Source organism: Odontesthes bonariensis, chromosome 9 (genome assembly GCF_027942865.1).
Source record: "Odontesthes bonariensis isolate fOdoBon6 chromosome 9, fOdoBon6.hap1, whole genome shotgun sequence".
Taxonomy (NCBI): domain Eukaryota; kingdom Metazoa; phylum Chordata; class Actinopteri; order Atheriniformes; family Atherinopsidae; genus Odontesthes; species Odontesthes bonariensis.
In genome coordinates, this window is record NC_134514.1 from 1,083,286 (window position 1) to 1,105,291 (window position 22,006).

At 39.4% G+C, this 22,006-nt stretch overlaps 2 protein-coding genes across 2 annotated transcripts; both read left to right on the forward strand.

The window, feature by feature from the left end:
- Positions 1 to 753: 753 nt before the first annotated feature.
- Positions 754 to 1,692, forward strand: LOC142388977 (olfactory receptor 4B13-like). The gene has a single exon (XM_075474527.1). It carries the CDS (start codon positions 754 to 756, stop codon positions 1,690 to 1,692), a length of 939 nt encoding a protein of 312 aa, XP_075330642.1.
- Positions 1,693 to 17,216: 15,524 nt separating this feature from the next.
- On the forward strand, positions 17,217 to 18,179 carry LOC142388978 (olfactory receptor 10A6-like). Its single transcript, XM_075474528.1, has one exon. The coding sequence runs from the start codon at positions 17,217 to 17,219 to the stop codon at positions 18,177 to 18,179; it is 963 nt and encodes a 320-aa protein (XP_075330643.1).
- Positions 18,180 to 22,006: the final 3,827 nt, after the last annotated feature.

Consider the following 22,006-nt stretch of genomic DNA (forward strand, 5'->3'; position numbering starts at 1 on the left):
GCCTCCTGCCACTCGAAGCCGGAACTCTGGCCACATGCCAGGCCGTCACTGGCTTCGAGCCCCTCCCTCCCTCAGAGTTTTGGGTCGTCTTGAGGGGGGGGGGGGTCTCTGTCACACCCACGTGACTTTTCCCATGTTTTAGTTTAGTGTTAGCTTGTTAGCTTCACTCCCTTCACCTGTTTTCCCCATCAGCTGCACTCATTCACTAACATTCCCAGTCCTCTATTTAGTTTCCAGGTTTCCCCTTTCAGTTTGTCAGATCCTTACCCATATTACCTATGTTCCCACCCATGTTATCCGTCTTCACCCCTCATGCCTCGCTACGTCATCTTTTGAAGCTAAGTTTTTATTCCATGCCATGTCAAGTGATTTGTTTGTTTTGTCACAGTTTAGTGTTTTAATCCGGCTCAGCCGCGCCTTTTGTTTAACCATGTTTTGTTTTGTGAAATAAACCCAGTTTTCTTTTTGAAAGTCCCCATCCGTGTCTTACCTCCCCACCCCACCCTGACAATGTTTCTGTCGGCCAATCAGACCGGAAATGAAAACCTGGGCTCCACCCCACCCCTCACCTGAAAAGGTTAAAGAGGTATGAGCAGCTCAACCACCCTCACAGCCTGCATCACACTGATGTTGAATCATCTGACAGTCAGTTGAACACGTGGAGAGTTTGTGGTTTTGAGCTTTGACAAACTGTTGGAGAGTAATCACAGTGTATCCTCTTTCTGAACAGCGGTAATGACTGGAAAGGTGATCATGGTAAACTCCACACAGGTTTCATATTTCACCCTCACTGCTTACTTTGACACTGGGCGTTTGAAGCATTTATACTTTCTGGTTGTGCTGACTCTTTATATCCTGATCATCAGCTCTAATGTTCTGCTCATCGTGGTTATCAGTGTGAACAGGAGCTTACATGAACCCATGTACATGTTTCTGTGCAGCCTGTTTGTAAATGAGCTGTATGGTAGTTCAGGGCTGTTTCCATTCCTGCTGATTCAGATCCTCTCTGACGTTCACACTGTTTCTGCTCCTCTCTGTTTCCTGCAGGTTTTCTGTTTGCACTCGTACGGAGGTGTAGAGTTTTTCACCCTGGCCATCATGTCTTATGACAGATATCTTGCTATCTGTTATCCTCTGCATTACAACATACGCATGACATCTAATAAGATTGCTGTGCTCACTGCTGTTTTATGGGTCTACCCTTTCCTTTCTAATGTCTTCCTTGTGTTTGTACTAACTGTCCCTTTACAGCTGTGTGGGAACCTCATCAACAAAGTGTACTGTGATAACTACTATATCGTAAAACTGGCCTGCTCTGACACCACAGTCAATAACATCTGTGGACTTGTTAAGATGTTTACAGTCATCCTGGGTCTGATTGTTCTAATCATTTACACTTATATTAGAATCCTGAAAGTGTGTTTTTCTGGGTCCAAACAAACCCGACAGAAGGTTTTCAGTACCTGCACACCACACCTGGCTTCTCTGCTCAACTTCTCCTTTGGGGCCTTTTTTGAAATTGTGCAGAGTAGGTTTAACTTGAGCAGGTTACCGAACATGCTGCGCATCTTTTTGTCCTTGTACTGGCTCACATGTCAGCCGCTTGTCAATCCTGTGCTTTACGGACTGAAAATGTCCAAAATAAGAAACGCATGTAAAGATCTGCTTTTTGGGAGGAAGATCTACCTCTAATCCAACCGTCATATGAGGTGGAACTGAGATATTATTAGATTAAATGGAACTAAATGTGAGTGCAGAACTATTTGATTTTAATAACAGTCTGAAGAAAGAGTAAATACTTTTGTTACAGAGCTAGAGATTTTCTTTGTGTCACTGAAAGTAGTCATTCCTTCTGTTCTGTTACCACTGCTTTAAAGTCTAATAACTTCACACATACGCTTTGAAATATTTGTATTTCTGAGCTTAAACTGTTGTTTCTTCAAGTCTCTGAACTGAGACGTGTGAGACACCCAGAGGTGGATGTCCAACGCTGAAACGGGAGATCATTTTCAGAAGGGACCAAAATGTGTCTGTAACTGTATTTAACCATCTGCAGTTTAATTCACTTTAATTATGCAGCATCAGTTGAAGGCTAAAGGCCATCATAAGGCACCTTATGTCAGGGAACTCCACAATTCAGCAGTTCTGTTGCAAATAAAGTTCAGCTCATAGTAAAAGAAGAGAGCCCAAATTAAATGATTATACATGAAGAAATCAAGGCAAAGTAAAGGTCCCAAAGACATTTCTGTACCTTCTAGTCTGTACATGTGAAATAAAACTTCTGTACCCTGAGTGGTAAAATCATTCTTTCATGTCCTGGTAGAGAAATGTTTACAGTGGAAGCAGCTGTCACACACAGTAGGTTTAAATCCACCAGTTAACCTAACACACTTGTTTAGATGTGTAGAGGGAGGCGTAGCCCCCAGAGAAAACCCTCAGGGTGACGAAACGCGATCTGACCCCAGAAGTGGCTGCAAATTTTATTGAAGTCTTAAACAAAAGTTCTCCTGTGATTTCATCATTGAACATTTAACTCAAATCAAGTCTTTACTCAGTCGCTCCACTGATAACAAAAAAGGTAAATACTAAGCCTACAGTTGGAGAAACGATGAAATTAGACAACTGAAAAGAAATTGGAGGATGGCTGAAAGGAACTGGCAACACGTCATCAAATTGTGCAAAAACAACTTAAAACCTACAACGCTGCGGTTAAACAGACAAGGAATACCTACTTTACCAAAGTAATAACCGACAGTAAGAATAACCCAAGATCCTCTTTTCCACCATCAACAATTTAATCATGTGAAGACCCCTTCAGGAGCAAAACTGATTTTATTAGATTCAGCATTTTATCGGAACAAAAAACAGTTTTTAATGAAACTGCAGGTCTGTTTTTACCTGAGGAAAGCCAGAGACGGCCTGGCGGGTGGCCAGACTTCTGGCGACGTGGCAGAAGTGGCCGATCTGGCATGTGGCCAGAGTTCCGGCTTAAGCCACCTTAACAATGGCTCCTCGTGACAAGTTTTTGCACTTTATACAGACTTAACTTTACTGTTGCATTTCTGGCAAAATGCTTATACTTATTGCCCCCCGGCTGTGTGCCTGTACATTGGGGTTTACCCCAGTGGACGAGACGATAGCCTCCCTCCGCCTTAGGATGGGGGGGACGAGTCCTGACTGTTGTTTGTGCAGCATCGGCGGTTGCTGAGGAAAAAACTCGGGCTTGGGAGGAGTTCGGTGAGGCCATGGAGAACGACTTTCGGACGGCCTCGAAGAGATTCTGGTCCACCATCCGGCGGCTCAGGGAGTGAAAGCGGTGCACCGTCAACACCGTGTATGGTGAGGGCGGGGCTCTGCTGACCTCAACTAGGGATCGGGTTGCGGGGGCAGCAGCTTGAGCCCACATTACTGCAGACACCGCACCGATCTGCCTGTCAATCTCCTGCTCCATATGTCCCTCACTCGTGAATAAGAAGGATCTCATCCTTGACCCGGAGAGGGCATTCCACCCTTTTCCGGCCATAGGATCATGGTCTCGGATTTGGAGGTGCTGATTCTCATCCCAGCCGCTTCACACTCGGCTGCGAACCGCTCCAGTGAGGCTGAAGGTCACGGCATGACGACGCCAACAGAACCACATCATCCACAAAAGCCAGAGACCCGATTCTGAGGTCGCCAAAACGGACCCCCTCAACGCCCTGGCTGCGCCTAGAAATTCTGTCCATAAAAATTATGAACAGAATCGGTGACAAAGGGCAGCCCTGACAGAGTCCAACCCTCACAGGAAACATGTCTGACTTACTGCAGGCAATACGGACCAAACTCCCCTATCAAGGGGTCCGGGACTCCATACTCCCGGAGCACCCCCCACAGGACTCCCCGAGGGACACGGTTGAACGCCTTCTCCAAGTCCACAAAACACATGTAGACCGGTTGGGCGAACTCCCATGCACCCTCCAGGATCCTGCGGAGGGTGTAGAGCTGGTCCACTGTTCCACAGCCAGGACGAAAACCACACTGCACCTCCTGAATCTGAGATTCGATTATCCGGTGGATCCTCCTCTCCAGTACCCCCGAATAGACCCTTCCAGGGAGGCTGAGGAGTGGGATCCCCCTATAGTTGGAACACACCCTCCGGTCCCCCTTTTTAAAGAGGGGGACCACCACCCCGATCTGCCAGTCCAGAGGCACTGCCCCCGATGTCCACGCGATGCTGCAGAGGCGTGTCAACCAAGACAGCCCTACAGCATCCAGAGCCTTTAGGGACTCGGGACGGACCTCATCCACCCCCGGGGCCTTGCCAACGAGCAGCTTTTTGACCAACTCGGGAACCTCAGCCCCAGAAATGAGAGGCCCCACGTCCAAGTTCCCCAACTCGGTAGGATTGAGGAGGCCCTCGAAGTTTTCCCCCCACCGACTCACAACGTCCCTAGATGAGGTCAGGAGAGCCCCTTCCTCACCATACACGGCGTTGACGGTGCACCGCTTTCCCCTCCTGAGCCGGCTCCAGATGTAGAAATCTCACGAATTCGGGGTCACCATTATGTTGTGGAGAAAAAGGAGTCGAATCCGCGTCGGTCAGTCTTTCATTGGGGAAGTTTATTTGAACAAGCCGTCACAGCAAATGTGCTTACAGGATGTCCGAAACTCTCCAACGACCTCATTTTGTGACAACCTTTTATACGTAGTGGCCAGGCCCAATCTTCTTTGGAGGCGCCTAGCTTTCGCCGTTATCATAAACAAGCTCATTCTAACTATCAACAATATTCATATGAACCGAACAACAAAGCACACGATGTAATTAGGCCATGTCATGACATTTCTCTCCCACACCGGATGGTGGACCAGAAACTCTTCGAGGCCGTCCGAAAGTCGTTCTCCATGGCCTCACCAAACTCCTCCCAAACCCGAGTTTTTTCCTCAGCAACCGCCGAGGCCTCTTTCCGTTTGGCCTGTCGGTACCCATAAGCACAAACAACAATGAGGACTTGTCCCCCCACCCTAAGGCGGAGGGAGGCTACCCTCTCGTCCACCCGGGTAAACCCCAATGTACAGGCTCACAGCCGGGGGGCAATAAGTATGCCCACACCTGCTCTGTGCCTCTCACCACGGGCAACTCCAGAGTGGAAGAGTCCAACCCCTCTCGAGGAGGCTGGTTCAGGAGCCCAAGCCATGCGTCGAGGTGAGTCCGACTATATCTAGCCGGAACCGCTCAGCCTCGCGCACCAGCTCAGGCTCCTTTCCCAACAGAGAGGTGACGTTCCACGTCCCAAGAGCCAGCTTCAGTAGTTGAGGATCAGACCGTCAAGGTCTCCGCCTTCGGCTGCCACCCAGCTCACACTGCACCCGACCCCCATGGCCCCTCCCACGGGTGGTGAGCCCGTCGGAAGGAGAAGAGAAATAGATGAGGTAAAGATAAGTAGGAATGGGATTCAAACCCTGGTTCTGGTAGGGGGTAGAAATAGAAGAGGTAAAGATAAGTAGGAATGGGATTCAAACCCAGGTTCAGGTAGGGGGTAGAAATAGAAGAGTTAAAGATAAGTAGGAATGGGATTCAAACCCCGGTTCAGGTAGGGTGTAATGAAAGTATAGAGGGTGCCAGAGATGGAGGCAGGACAAGACACACGAGCAGATTCAGCAGACAAACTCACCTAAGCAGTCCTACAGTCACTAAAAATACCAGCAAAAACAAAGCCATACAGGCCCACTCACCTAAAATGGCCGCCTGGTTACACATGGGCCACACCCTCCACTTAAATATCTTGAATTTCTTCTTTGCTTCTTCCAAGAGTCTGTTTACCCTAAGTGCTCCCCCTGCTGGGCCCCCAGCTGCTATTGCTTCTTCTAATCCAAATCCACTGACTGGACTTTACTGCCTCATCTGACACTTCCTTCACTATTTTCCTCACACTCTGTCCACTTACACCCAGCTCCCTCAACAATGAGACAACAGACTTTGCAACAAATCCTCTACATCCTACTTCCACTGGACAGATTCTAACCTTCCATCCTCGCTGCTCTGCTTCTGCCCCCAACTCCACATATCTAAGCTTTTTCCTTTCATATGCTTCTGCTACTGATTCCTCCCAAGGAACAGTCAGCTCTATGAAACAGACTCTCATTCTACTCCTAGACCACAAGACTATATCAGGCCTTAAATTTGTAGAGGCTATCTCCTGGGGAACAACAAGCTTATCTCCTAAATCTACCTGCATCTCCCAATCACAAGCATCCTCCAAGCTGCCGTGCCTCCTAATCGTCTTATTAACTTTCTCCCCCTCTTGAACAAACTGAATTGCCACTCTCTTCGCCTAAAGGGCCCAGTATAGTTGCCGTGATGGCTCTCACGAACGGTGTTGATGATGTCACAGTGTCGTGCCAGCCATACATAGCGCCAATCTTCTCCGTCACAGAGGTGTCGCTGCTACGTGAAGGATACCGCTAACTACACTGCAACGACGATAGTTGAGAAGAAAACAATGCCCCTGCAGCGCTGCCATCAGTGATGCTTCTGCTTAGAACCTTACCTAAAACAAATAAAAAAATAAATAGTAATAAAAAATAAATAAAAATAAAAAACAATTAAAAATAATTTAAAAAAAGAACCTTACCGGCGAAAAGGTGACGAAAGAGAAAGATTATTTTTCATAATAGCTGATGAGCCTGCAGAAGTTGAAATTTCAATAGGTGTTTTCTATAGTCTGATACAGTCCTTAGAATATTGTTATAGGACTTTAAGTGTATTGTGTTACCTTTTGTTTGTTTGTTTGTTATGATATAGTGTGCTTCAATGGACACACTTTGGAATTATCGTTACCTTTCAGGATGCAACAATAATAATAACAGATGGTTTTATATAGCGCTGATACTCAACGCTGCTTCCAGTGAATGAAACAACAGCAAATTCTTAACAACATCATTTATTTACAAATAATAGCACAAAGTATTTTACATGACAACCGGCAGCCGCGTGCCTGTTTTCGAGTTGGTCCGTCCGGTTTGTCGTTTTACGTGCGCGCCAAGTTTCAAATTTTGACTGGTGCCCGACTACGCGCCACGCCGCCTTTTCATGGCGCGCACCAGGCAGAAATACGTCATCTTGATGTCACGCGCCATGAGCGACGCGTCAACCATAAAACAAGCTTTAGACCCTCCTAAGTTTACCTGCCTTCGTTTATCTTCAATACCTGCAGCTAAGCTTCTTAATACTTGGTCATGTCGCCATGTATACTGGCCTTGTGACAGACTAACCTTACAACCTGACAAAATATGCCTTAGAGTTGCAGTACCTGAACATAACGAACATAACGGGTCTCCATTTACCCAGAGTTTTAGGTTCTGGCAATACATCACATGTTGCCCCTATCAAAAATCTAATACTCCTTTCCTCCATACTCCACAGTTCTTTCCAACTAAGCTTTTTCTTCTCTACACCTTCCCAATTCACCCAGCGTCCCTGCTTAGCCTGAGCCACTGCCTTTGCACCCCTTAAAGGGACAGTTCGCCTCTTTTGACATGAAGCTGTATGACATCTGTTGAGTTGTAAATACATTTTATGTTAGTTATCCCATATATACTCTGTTTTGTTGTATTGATTAAGAGTTTTAAGCAAAGTTGTGCTTTGCTCATTTGTGTGAAGATCGTAAATTCCACTGTTAGGAATGTGGTCTGGTCAGGCCTGAAACTGGATCCCCCTTCCCTTCTTTTGAGAGCTGTTTGTAAGCAAGACACACCCATTTTCCAAATAAAGTTGAGGAGACATGATGGAGAAGCTTCAGAGCGTTTTTTGAGAGTGTAAAAAGCTGTCTCCTCATTGCTCTCCTCATGAGTAAAAAATCCTAAACGTCTCTCTCTCTCTTCTTTATGTAATTCTAAGTATTTGAACCTGACAACATCCCATATTAGCAACATCATTTCTGAACATCTTCTTACCCCCTGCTGCGTCCTGTGAGCAGAGTTCCAGCCTCGTTTTGGTGTTGATGAAGGTAGTCCGGCTAGTTGGCTGGGGTTTAAAAAATAAAGCGTTTTGCTTCTCAAAACAATATGCGTTCAACAGAGTAATACATTTGCATCACAAAATGGTTCAACAGGAAAAAGTCAGAGCTCACAATCTCTTGGCCCTATTTTCTCTCCCTTCGTATCACTGCCTGCTGCCGCCTGCCGACAGCCGAGAACGATTTTGTGAGCAAATCCGCAGGCGTTTCAGCTGTTTATCACCATATGCCCTCCATTGTGGCAGCCCCTCAGCTGATCAGGTCTAAAGAATAGTCCTGCGTCCAATTTGGTGGTGATTTGATGATAAAAAGTTTATCTTTAAGCTTGCCCTGAATTCGGTTTTATTCTGTTCAGTTTCTGTTTAAACTGCGTGGATGACACTGATGTGTCTTTGTTCAACATAGCGTCACAAAATGGCGGACCTATTGTTTTGCCTTTGTTCAAGATGGCGGCCCAAGATGGCGGACCTGTTGTTTTGGACAAAGGGCTCCTCACGTGGTGACTCTGTTTTTGTGAATCAAAGGCCTGTTACTTTTCAAACCAGTTGTATAACCCTTGTATCAGAAGTAAACCAGTTCTTTTCGAATACCTAGCTTCAGGGTCAGGGGTTAGCCCTGCTTATCACTGCTCAACACAAATAAAACACAACAGAAGAATAAATGTATCGAATCAGCTGATTTATTCTGATTTATTGCTCTGTCTCTCTTTAGTTTTATATTCATAAAAACTAAAAAACATGTTTTCATCATAGTACAATATAATGTAAATTATCCATATGCCCCATATTTTATCCATATACCCTATATTTCTTATTGGTTTAGTCTGCTCAGTTAAATCTATTTTTTTTTACCTTTATTGTTAAAGGAAAACGCTGGAAAGTTTCAAATGTACTATTTTCCCTGGAAGATGTTCCCCAAACTCAATTTCTCACCTTGTTTACATTTGTCAGCCCGAGAGAGTAACATTCGCGAATGTTTGAAATTCAAGTTATACCGCTCTGGCTCTGCCTCCCTAGCGCCGCCATGTTCACTCAACATGACGTCAGAAATGCAAACATTTTTTCTACAGCAATGGAAGACACTTACGAACTGTCTTGGTCTGACTCGGACCCGGAGATAGAATGCGAAGTTTCGCCTGAGTCCGAGTCAGATCATGATCAGCCTCTCGATCCAAGTTATGTTAGCTTAGCCATCAGCCGAGATGGTCGGATAAGGCTAAAAATAAGGACGGACAAGTGGCTGTCGCAGCAGCCGCGGCACCGCCGCCAAATGCTAACGACTCACCGGTTGTATCCACGAGCCGTGAGGCGTTTCCGGACCCCATGCCCAACCTTGTGTACCGTTTCCAGGCCTACCGGCAGGTGACCTACTTTCTCCATGGGAGACTTGGGAAGCGCTTCCGAAGAGTGATTCCCTCCTGTGCGGTGTGGGCGATCAGGGATAAATATGAGTCGCAGGACGGGACCTACAAGGGTTTCCTTCACGCCGACGAGGCAGTTGTAGACTATCACTACAGATATATGTGAACATACATGTTGAAATAAAAATAATTTCTAATTCTACTATATACAGGTAGTATTCAATCATTGTGTATTTCCAAGTTACACTCTACACTTTGTTAGAGCACACTCCCGCCACACAAGTAGAATTTTTGTTTCCGCTGCACAAGTAGAATTTGCATTTCTGACGTAAAATATGCCCGGATGTGGCTGAACATGGCTGCGCCCATGGCTAGAAGTGAAAAAATCTGGGAGCGCAAGGTTATGGGTTGAATAATGTAAAACAGTGTGAGAAATCGATTTTGGGGGACAGGTGTCAGGGAAAATAGAAAAATTGAAATTTTCCGACGTTTTCCTTTAAATGTACAAATCTGTTTTTAATTTATTTTATTTAGTTTACTGATGTTCATCATCATTATTATTATTATTATTACTATTATCATTATTTACCCTACTCTTCATACTGTAGATCTGTATATAGCTGATGTTTATTCACTATTTTTATTCTATTCTATTTGCTTGTTTTTACTTTAATTGTTTACATATCTTTTATACTGTACGCTGCTGCAACACAATAATTTCCCAAATTGGGATGAATAAAGTACTTATCTATCTATCTATCTATCTATCTATCTATCTATCTATCTGATGTAGTCTCAGTCTGGCTCTGCCTCAGTTCTGATCTTTGTTCAGTTTCTACTTTATTCTGTCTCAGTTTCCCAGACTCACCAGAATTCATCCTCAGTCCAGCTTTATTCTGATGCTTTAAGTGGACCGTCGGAGTCTTCACCTTTATCCACAACTTTTCTTTGGAAGTTCTCATCAGCAGTTATTTAGTTCACTTAGAAAGAAAAAAGATATTTACCAGAACTTTGTTAAATGTTTTCTGATTGGAAAAGGTTCTCGTCAGAATCTAGAAAGTTTCTGATCCCTTCTTGATCCCATTTCTTCAGGATCAATAATCAGCGCATTTGTTTGTTTAATCTTCTCAGCTTTTCTGAAAATGTTGTTGATTATGTGTCTAAGTGATGAAACTTTTGTCAGATAAACTTTGTTTGCATTGCTGATGGAAGCTGAAGTTGCATCACTGCAGCTCATTACTGAAGTCCCTGATGTCCGAGGTCGCCTCAGCGACTCAACACGTTTGTCCCTGAGGCGTCTTCAGCTTTAGCCACAGTTTCTGTTCGTTTCCTCTGAACCAGAGAGACCAATCAGGCGTCCGTCTGTCCGCAGAGTGCTGAGGACACTAATGACCTCCCATCAGACCGTTCTGCAACAACACGCCTCAGGAGGAACGACACAGCAAACTTTAGTTGTATTAGTCACGAAAATGATTAGATGTGAAATTAACTGAAGTTTGGAAACACTTTGTGTTATCATACCAGGTTTAACCCTTTGTGCGGTCTTAACATTGTGTTTACTCTCCTTTGTCCTACGGGTCAGAAATGAGCCGCCCTACCAAAGGCCCAAAATAAAGCAACTTACTTTAATTTTAAATCCAAAATCTATTTAGTATGATGAAGCCACCTGTTATTTATCTATTCAACTCAATTCAATACATTTTTTATCATGTATCTTTTGTTACACAATACAAAAAGACAATCACCAGTTTTCAGGATTACACTTTTTTTTTTTTACTGTCAGTTGGACCAACAGTTTTCTTGTTTTCTCAGTTTTCTTTTACATAATAAAGGTTTATTATTGCTATTATATAAATGTGAAGTAATTACTTCTGAATTAATTATATTGAAAGGGAAAAAAACAGTGAACTTTTTTCTGGTGTTTAAATGTTTTTATAATTCACGGGTCAGAAATGACCCATAAGACAATCTTTGTACCCTAGTGGTGTACAGCCCACATGGCAACATAAACAAAAATAAAGTGTGACTTTTTCTAATGATGGGGTCCCTTTAGGAAAAGTCATGAAATTTCAAGTTGGAAAAAGATAGTTTAAGGTGTTTTTTCTACAGCTAAACATGGTGGTGGCTCACTTTGGACCCGCAGGACAACAGGAGGGTTAAAGTACAGAACAAACAGATATTTCTTCTTCTTCTCTGATCTCAAACATCGGTTCTATGACTGAAAGCAGCTGTTTTCCTCTGACATTTGGATCTTTATCCCATCCAACCAACTCTGAATCCAGTTACAGAAACACAGAGCATCGCACTTCCTCCATGTTTGACCCAAATCCTTTCCAGGAGCCCGACTCCAAACCCAGCTTTCATTAATGAGATTCCACTTTATTATCATTATTTTTGGGACAGATTGATTCCTCTTAACAACCTAAAAACAGCATCATCTGTTCTGCTTTCTCATCACAGTATTCTGCTGAAATATAAACAGTAACTCAACTAAAAACTTTATATTCCTGCCGATGAGAGATTTTCTTTCACATGTCCACCAGGTTTTAGTATTTTGGAAATTTGGCTAATTTTTTTTACTCATAAACCAGTAAACAAGGTTAACTTGATAGACATTGTAAGGGGGTTGGAGGAAATGTTTTACTAACTTTAAGCTAACTAAACAGCTGAAAATAAAAGAGAGATTCTGAGACGCGTGACTGAGGATTACTGATAATCCTTTGTCCTCATTTTCTGATGTGGGAATGTTCACAAACCAGCAGGTAGCACGGCCGTCCAACTGAGCCGGATTTGAAAGTGGGAGATACGAGTTCTTTAGCATCCAGGGCAGTTAGCGACAGCTGGTATTGGTTATGATGAAACTGGAGCTGCCATTTAACGTTCTAAAGATCTCATCACACAGTACAGATGTGACATATCTGTCAGTTAGTCATGTGTTGTTCATCTGAGGTTTGGTTCCCCTCATTTTGGGACTTAATAGGTATATAACACACTGGAAAAAATGCCTCTCAAAAAATAAGTAAGAAAAACAACAAATACTTGAAAAAAGCACAAAAATCTGCCAATGGAACTAGTGAAAATCGGCTTGTCAAGATTTCTTGAAATAAAATGTGATATTTAGGACTTTTGAGTTAAAAGTGATCTTGAAATTAGCTTAAAGACCTCTTTAAATTAAAAAAAAAAGCTTGTTTCATGTGAAATATGACTCAAAATAAGATGTTTTCAAGACTTTTTCACTTAACAAGATATTCCAGATGTATTGTATTAAAACAAGTCCCTATATCTGGCTGTAATGGTGCTTGTTAGGCAGTTGTGTCTTATATTAAGTGTAATGAGATATTTTGACTAGAAATGAGACCAATATACTTGGTAAGATTTAGATTTTTTCCAGTGCATGACTATGAGTTGGAGATGTGACTCGGTGAAGGATAGGGGCACAGACCTATTCTCTGGGGCTAGAGCTGGGCAGAATAGTTCTCAGAGGAAAGTGAGTGTAGCTGGAGAGAATAAAAGTGGTAGGCTCAAGTAAAATAGTTAGAGGCCTTAAAATGCATCAGGGAAGAAAGAGATGTGTGGTAAAGGAAGGGCAGTGTGGCCGAATCGATCAGTACTTTTTAAGAAGTCAATCAAGTAAGTCGGATGGAGTCCAGCGGCAGGTAGGAAACCACAGTCCAAAGGATATCAATAACACAGCTACAGAGGGGGAGGAGGAGGTTCTAAGAAGGGATGCAGCTGATACTGAGGTGAACAGGCCAGTTAGAGAGAGAAATATGGAGCAGAAAGCTAGAGTTAAGTGGCCTAGGGCAAATAGTAACAAAGAATGGGAGGCAGTCAATAAAGATTTGTAGATAATATTAGTAAGTAAGTAAGTTAGTAATCTTTATTTGTACAGCGCCTTTCACAGACCAGAGTCACAAAGCGCTTTACAGGTAGAATAGAAAAACACAGTTAAGAAGTACATAAAAGTATAAGTTTAAGAAGGCCAAGGCAACTCAGTGACAATCATAGCAGCCCCAAGACAATTAAGAAAAAACCTGAACAAATAAAAAGGTCTTCAGTTGCCTTTTGAAGGCGTCAACAGACTCCATCGAGCATAGCATGAGCGGAAGATCGTTCCAAAGCCTGGAAGGATCGGTCTCCTTTGGTCCGGCACCATCAGAAGGTTCTGATCCACAGACCTCAGATCCCTAGCTGGGGTGTAAGACTGGATCAGATCTCTGATGTAAGGTGGAGCCTGACCATGCAATGCTCGGAAAGTTAAAACCAAAATTTTAAAATTTATCCTAGAGGAAACTGGTAGCCAATGAAGAGCTTTAAGAACAGGAGTTATGTGAGTCCTCCTATTAGAGCGGGTCAGAATTCTGGCTGCAGAGTTTTGCACCAACTGCAGGCGAGACAGCTCCTTCTTGTTCAGACATGAAAACAGACTATTACAATAGTCCAAACGCAAAGACACAAATGCATGAATGATCAGCTCCAAATCATTTTGTGACACCATTTTCCAGAGTTTGGAGATTTTCCTCAGTTGAAAAAAGCAGTTTTTGGTCAGCTGTTTGACGTGTCTTTGTCAAACACAACACCCAGGTTCCTTAGGCTCGGTTTAACAGACTGGCCCAAGTCACCCAAGTACTGGTTAATCCCTGGAATGGAGTCATCAGGGGCAATAACCAGTGTTTCTGTTTTGTCCATATTAGGTAGGTTAGGAGGAAATGCAAGCGATAGGCTAGAGAAGATGGGAGATATAATTTACTCCTATGGTGTAGAAAGATTTGGGGTGCAAGATAGAAAGAGAGTTGAAAGAGTACATTTAGTTAAGTCTAGGCGGCAAAAAGAGATGGAGAAATTGGTTAAGGAAAGAAGAAATTTAAGAAAGCAGTGGAAAATATCTACAGAAGAAGAGAGAGAGGGAATTAATGTTTTGCAGGAAGAATTGAGAGGCAGGCTAGCAATACTCAGAAGGGCTGAACGTCTTAGGAAAAAGAGAAAGAAGAAAGAATATGAATATGTCTTGTAACATCAAGATGACGTATTTCTGCCTGGTGCGCGCCATGAAAAGGCGGCGTGGCGCGTAGTCGGGCACCAGTCAAAATTTGAAACTTGGCGCGCACGTAAAACGACAAACCGGACGGACCAACTCGAAAACAGGCACGCGGCTGCCGGTTGTCATGTAAAATACTTTGTGCTATTATTTGTAAATAAATGATGTCGTTAAGAATTTGCTGTTGTTTCATTCACTGGAAGCAGCGTTGAGTATCAGCGCCATATAAAACCATCTGTTATTATTATTGTTGCATCCTGAAAGGTAACGATAATTCCAAAGTGTGTCCATTGAAGCACACTATTTCATAACAAACAAACAAACAAAAGGTAACACAATACACTTAAAGTCCTATAACAATATTCTAAGGACTGTATCAGACTATAGAAAACACCTATTGAAATTTCAACTTCTGCAGGCTCATCAGCTATTATGAAAAATAATCTTTCTCTTTCGTCACCTTTTCGCCGGTAAGGTTCTTTTTTAAAATGATTTTTAATTGTTTTTTATTTTTATTTATTTTTATTACTTTTTATTTTTTTTTAGGTAAGGTTCTAAGCAGAAGCTTCACTGATGGCAGCGCTGCAGGGGCATTGTTTTCTTCTCAACTATCGTCGTTGCAGAGCGGTATCCTTCACGTAGCAGCGACACCTCTGTGACGGAGAAGATTGGCGCTATATATGGCTGGCACGACACTGTGACATCATCAACACCGTTCGTGAGAGCCATCACGGCAACTATACTGGGCCCTTTAGGCGAAGAGAGGGGCAATTCAGTTTGTTCAAGAGGGGGAGAAAGTTAATAAAACGATTAGGAGGCACGGCAGCTTGGAGGATGCTTGTGATTGGGAGATGCAGGTAGATTTAGGAAATAAGCTTGTTGTTCCCCAGGAGATAGCCTCTACAAATCTAAAGCCTGATATAGTCTTGTGGTCTAGGAGTAGAATGAGAGTCTGTTTCATAGAGCTGACTGTTCCTTGGGAGGAATCAGTAGCAGAAGCATATGAAAGGAAAAAGCTTAGATATGTGGAGTTGGGGGCAGAAGCAGAGCAGCGAGGATGGAAGGTTAGAATCTGTCCAGTGGAAGTAGGATGTAGAGGATTTGTTGCAAAGTCTGTTGTCTCATTGCTGAGGGAGCTGGGTGTAAGTGGACAGAGTGTGAGGAAAATAGTGAAGGAAGTGTCAGATGAAGCAGTAAAGTCCAGTCAGTGGATTTGGATTAGAAGAAGCAATAGCAGCTGGGGGCCCAGCAGGGGGAGCACTTAGGGTAAACAGACTCTTGGAAGAAGCAAAGAAGAAGTTCAAGACATTTAAGTGGAGGGTGTGGCCCATGTGTAACCAGGCAGCCATTTTAGGTGAGTTGGCCTGTATGGCTTTGTTTTTGCTGGCATTTTTAGTGACTGTAGGACTGTTTAGGTGAGTTAGTCTGCTGAATCTGCTAGTGCAATGGTTCCCAAACATTCTCTGCTGGGCCCCCCTTTGGTACATAAGACATTTTTTACCGAAGCTTGTTCAGCTTCAAGCTGTCACAAGCTAGAGTTTTAAGACAGACAACACACTGCGGTATCTCCTCGTAACCCACCGTTTTACAGGTGAAGCCAAAGGCAAGATATGTGTCACCATATATACTTTTCTTTGCCATGGAAGGAAATTGCTTTGGAAGCATATTTGGCATCATCCTCTGCTTTGCGTTTACATGGGAGCCCCATCAAAAACTTGTCCATGTTATGCTAGCAGTATCATTTATTTTAATTGATTAATTTGTGCATTCCCTCCTGCAATTGCTCTGTGCCTCCCAGTTTGGGAACCACTATGTGTCTTGTCCTGCCTCCACCTCTGGCACCCTCTATACTTTCATTACCCCCTACCTGAACCAGGCTTTGATTCCCATTCCTACTTATCTTTACCTCTTCTATTTCTACCCCCTACCCAAACCAGGGTTTGAATCCCATTCCTACTTCGACCTAGACCAAACACTGATGAAAGGAGGTTCCCCCCTGATGACCCCAATGATGTTGGTCAGCACTGCTCACTGATCTATATAATAGGGAATCATTCACTGAGTCTGGTCCATTTTTTCTTTAGCACAAATTTCTTGAGTTTACTTTGAAAATATTTCCATTATAACCTGATACACCATAAACACCTTGAGAAACCTTAGAATTAAAGGGGAGTGTACAGATATAAGATATTCAGATCTAAAACTTCTGTTATCGGCCTGTTCTGGGAACTTTTTGGGTATTTTTGGTGTTTTTCTCTGTTCACAGGAAAACTTTAGACTTTGTTCTGTTAGTTCCAGATGAGACAGAAATCTTTCAGCTAGAAACTGGACACACAGTGGCATCTATGTTCTATCTGTCTGAAGGAGCAGGGTTGCGTCAGACGGCTGAAACCAAAGGTTTAAAGAAGGTTTCATCTCGCTGTCGGTAAACATGGCGTCACTGGGGATGAGGTGTGTGCAGCCGGTGGTTTTCTTTGTCCTGAAGGACTTATAAAGTTCAGCTGAGCAGCTTCAGAGCTGCGATGGCGAAGAAGAACAAACGGTAACTTTGTGCAGCTTTGACACATCATTTCTAAAATCAGAGACATGTAGAAAGGTCAGGAAATATTTAATTCTTTTAAATCAAACTGCTTTATTTTCTGTTTTTGGTGAGAAAAAAAGATGCAAACATGAACTAAAGGGTTATATTTTCTTCTGTAAGTGAACACGTATTCTATAAAACTACGTTCAGTCCAACCTGTTTGTAAATGAACTATAAATGTAAATAATAAGTTTTGACCTGATAATAGAACCTTTGAAATCTGCACCAAGTTTGATCAGAAGAATGAAGTTAAATTCAACTTCATCAACTTTGTCTCATTTCATTCTTGGTGCTTATTTGAATGTTGGAAAGTTGAGATACTTCTTCTTCCTGATGGCCGCTTCGCTGTACGTTGTTATAGTCGTGGCCAACGCGTCGCTCATCGTGGTTATCAGTGTGAACAGGAGCTTACATGAACCCATGTACATGTTTCTGTGCAGCCTGTTTGTAAATGAACTGTATGGTAGTTTAGGGCTGTTTCCATTCCTGCTGATTCAGATCCTCTCTGACGTTCACACTGTTTCTGCTCCTCTCTGCTTCCTGCAGATCTTCTGTGTTTATACTTACGGAAGTGTTGAGTTTTGTAACTTGGCCGTCATGTCTTACGACAGATATGTGGCCATCTGTTATCCTCTGCAGTACAGCACACGCATGACGCTACGCAGCGCTGCTGTGATCATCGTTCTGACTTGGCTTTACTGTTTTGTGAAGTTTTTCATCAACTTGTCTTTAACCATCCGCTTGTCGTTCTGCGGAAACATCTTAAACAGTTTGTACTGTCAGAACTACGGGGTGGTTAAATTAGCCTGTTCTGACACCCAGGTGAATAACTTTTACGGTATTTTTGGTATTTTTCTCTCTGTTTTTGCTCCCCTGCTTCCAATCATCTTCTCCTACATGAAAATCCTGAGAGTGTGTTTCGTGGGTTCCAGGCAGATGAGGCAGAAGGCCGTCAGCACCTGCTCGCCTCACCTCGTGTCTCTCGTGAACTTTTCTTTCGGCAGCTGCTTTGAGATTCTTCAGAGCAGATTTGATCTGACCGGCGTCCCCGCTGAGCTGAAGCTCATTCTGTCCCTCTACTTTCTCATCATACAACCCTTTCTAAACCCTGTCATGTACGGACTGCAGATGTCAAAGATAAGAAAAATATACAAACACGTGCTCTGTTTTAAGATTATAGATCAGCGGAAAAATACTGCGTCATGATTCATTATGAACAGAAGATTAAAAACATGTGTGTTGATGTACGGAAGCCCGGAGCGGACGTGGTGCGTATAAACTTTTTTCTGATGGTTTTCTCCAGATAACGAGTTAATTTACCGATGGTTTTCGAGGCCACTTTTTCTCCCCAGTCCGCCCCTGTTTATATGTGTTTATATGTATTTCTGGCAAAGGTTTTTACCCATTTTTACCCCCTTTCATTGAGAACTGAATAAAGTCGCCTATGAATCAAACATGGAATCTGGAGCGTTTTTGAAACTGAAAAAAGCAAAGAAGAATGGAATCAGGTTTAACACACACCAATCATGCCATTATCGTTATCTCCAGAAAACGATGACGGCACCTCTGGTGCATCATTGGGTAACCATGGAGACGGCCTGAAAGTTAAGATATGAAAGTTATCTCTACGAGACAAACAAACTGCGAACACATAAAACGCATATAAATACATATAAACACATATGAACACATAAATACATATAAACACATGTAAACACATATTAACACATAAAACACATATAAGCACATATAAATACATATAAATACATATAAAACACATATGAACACATAAATACATGTAAACACATATTAACACATAAATACATATAAACACATGTAAACACATATGAACACATAAATACATATAAACACATGTAAACACATATTAACACATAAAACACATATAAGCAAATATAAATACATATAAAACACATATGAACACATAAATACATGTAAACACATATTAACACATAAAACACATATAAGCAAATATAAATACATATAAATACATATGAACACATAAACACATGTGAACACATATTAACACATAAAACACATATAAGCACATATAAATACATATGAATACATATAAACACATATGAACACATAAATACATATAAACACATGTAAACACATATTAACACATAAAACACATATAAGCAAATATAAATACATATAAAACACATATGAACACATAAATACATGTAAACACATATTAACACATAAAACACATATAAGCAAATATAAATACATATAAACACATATAAACACATAATACTGTGTCATGATTCATTATGAACAGAAGATTAAAAACGTGTGGTTTAAGCTACGGAAGCCCGGAGCGGACGTGGTGCGTATAAACACATATAAATACATATAAACACATATAAATACATATAAACACATATAAACACATAAAACACATATAAACACATATAAACACATAAAACACATATAAACACATATAAATACATATAAACACATATAAACACATATAAATACATAAAACACATATAAACACATATAAATACATAAAACACATATAAACACATATAAATAAATATAAACACATATAAACATATATAAACACATATAAACACATAAAACACATATAAACACATATAAACACATATAAATACATAAAACACATATAAACACATATAAATACGTATAAACACATATAAACATATATAAACACATAAAACACATATAAACACATATAAATACATATAAACACATATAAACACATATAAACACATAAAACACATATAAATACATATAAACACATATAAACACATATAAATACATATAAACACATATAAACACATATAAATACATATAAACACATATAAATACGTATAAACACATATAAACACATATAAATACATAAAACACATATAAACACATATAAATACATAAAACACATATAAACACATATAAATAAATATAAACACATATAAACATATATAAACACATATAAATACATAAAACACATATAAACACATATAAATACATATAAATACATAAAACACATATAAACACATATAAATAAATATAAACACATATAAACATATATAAACACATATAAACACATATAAATACATAAAACATATAAACACATATAAATACATATAAACATATATAAACACATATAAACACATAAAACACATATAAATACATATAAACACATATAAACACATGAAACACATATAAATAAATATAAACACATATAAACATATATAAACACATATAAACATATATAAACACATATAAATACATAAAACACATATAAACATATATAAACACATATAAACACATATAAATACATAAAACACATATAAACACATAAAACACATATAAACACATATAAATACATATAAACACATATAAACATATATAAACACATAAAACACATATAAATACATATAAACACATATAAACACATATAAATACATATAAACACATATAAATACGTATAAACACATATAAACACATATAAATACATAAAACACATATAAACACATATAAATAAATATAAACACATATAAACATATATAAACACATATAAATACATAAAACACATATAAACACATATAAATACATAAAACACATATAAACACATATAAATAAATATAAACACATATAAACATATATAAACACATATAAACACATATAAATACATAAAACATATAAACACATATAAATACATATAAACATATATAAACACATATAAACACATAAAACACATATAAATACATATAAACACATATAAACACATATAAATACATAAAACACATATAAACACATATAAATAAATATAAACACATATAAACATATATAAACACATATAAACATATATAAACACATATAAATACATAAAACACATATAAACATATATAAACACATATAAACACATATAAATACATAAAACACATATAAACACATATAAATACATAAAACACATATATAAACACATATAAATAAATATAAACACATATAAACATATATAAACACATATAAATAAATATAAACACATATAAACATATATAAACACATATAAACACATATAAATACATAAAACACATATAAATACATAAAACATATAAACACATATAAATACATATAAACATATATAAACACATATAAACACATAAAACACATATAAATACATATAAACACATATAAACATATATAACACATATAAATACATATAAACACATAAAACACATATAAATACATATAAACACATATAAACATATATAAACACATATAACACATATAAAGACATATAAACATATATAAACACATATGAACACATATAAACATATATAGACAGATATAAACACATATAAATACATATAAACACATACAAACACATATAAACATATATAAACACATATAAACACATACAAACACATATAAACATATATAAACACATATAAACACATATAAATACATAAAACATATAAACACATATAAATACATATAAACACATATAAACACATAAAACACATATAAACACATATAAACACATATAAACATATATAAACACATATAACACATATAAAGACATATAAAGACATATAAACACATATAAACATATATAAACACATATAACACATATAAAGACATATAAACACATATAAACACATAAAACACATATAAACACATATAAACACATATAAACATATATAAACACATATAACACATATAAAGACATATAAACACATATAAACATATATAGACAGATATAAACACATATAAATACATATAAACACATACAAACACATATAAACATATTTAAACACATATAAACACATATAAATACATAAAACATATAAACACATATAAATACATATAAACACATATAAACACATAAAACACATATAAACACATATAAACATATATAAACACATATAAACACATATAAAGACATATAAACACATATAAACACATATAAACATATATAAACACATATAACACATATAAAGACATATAAACACATATAAACACATAAAACACATATAAACACA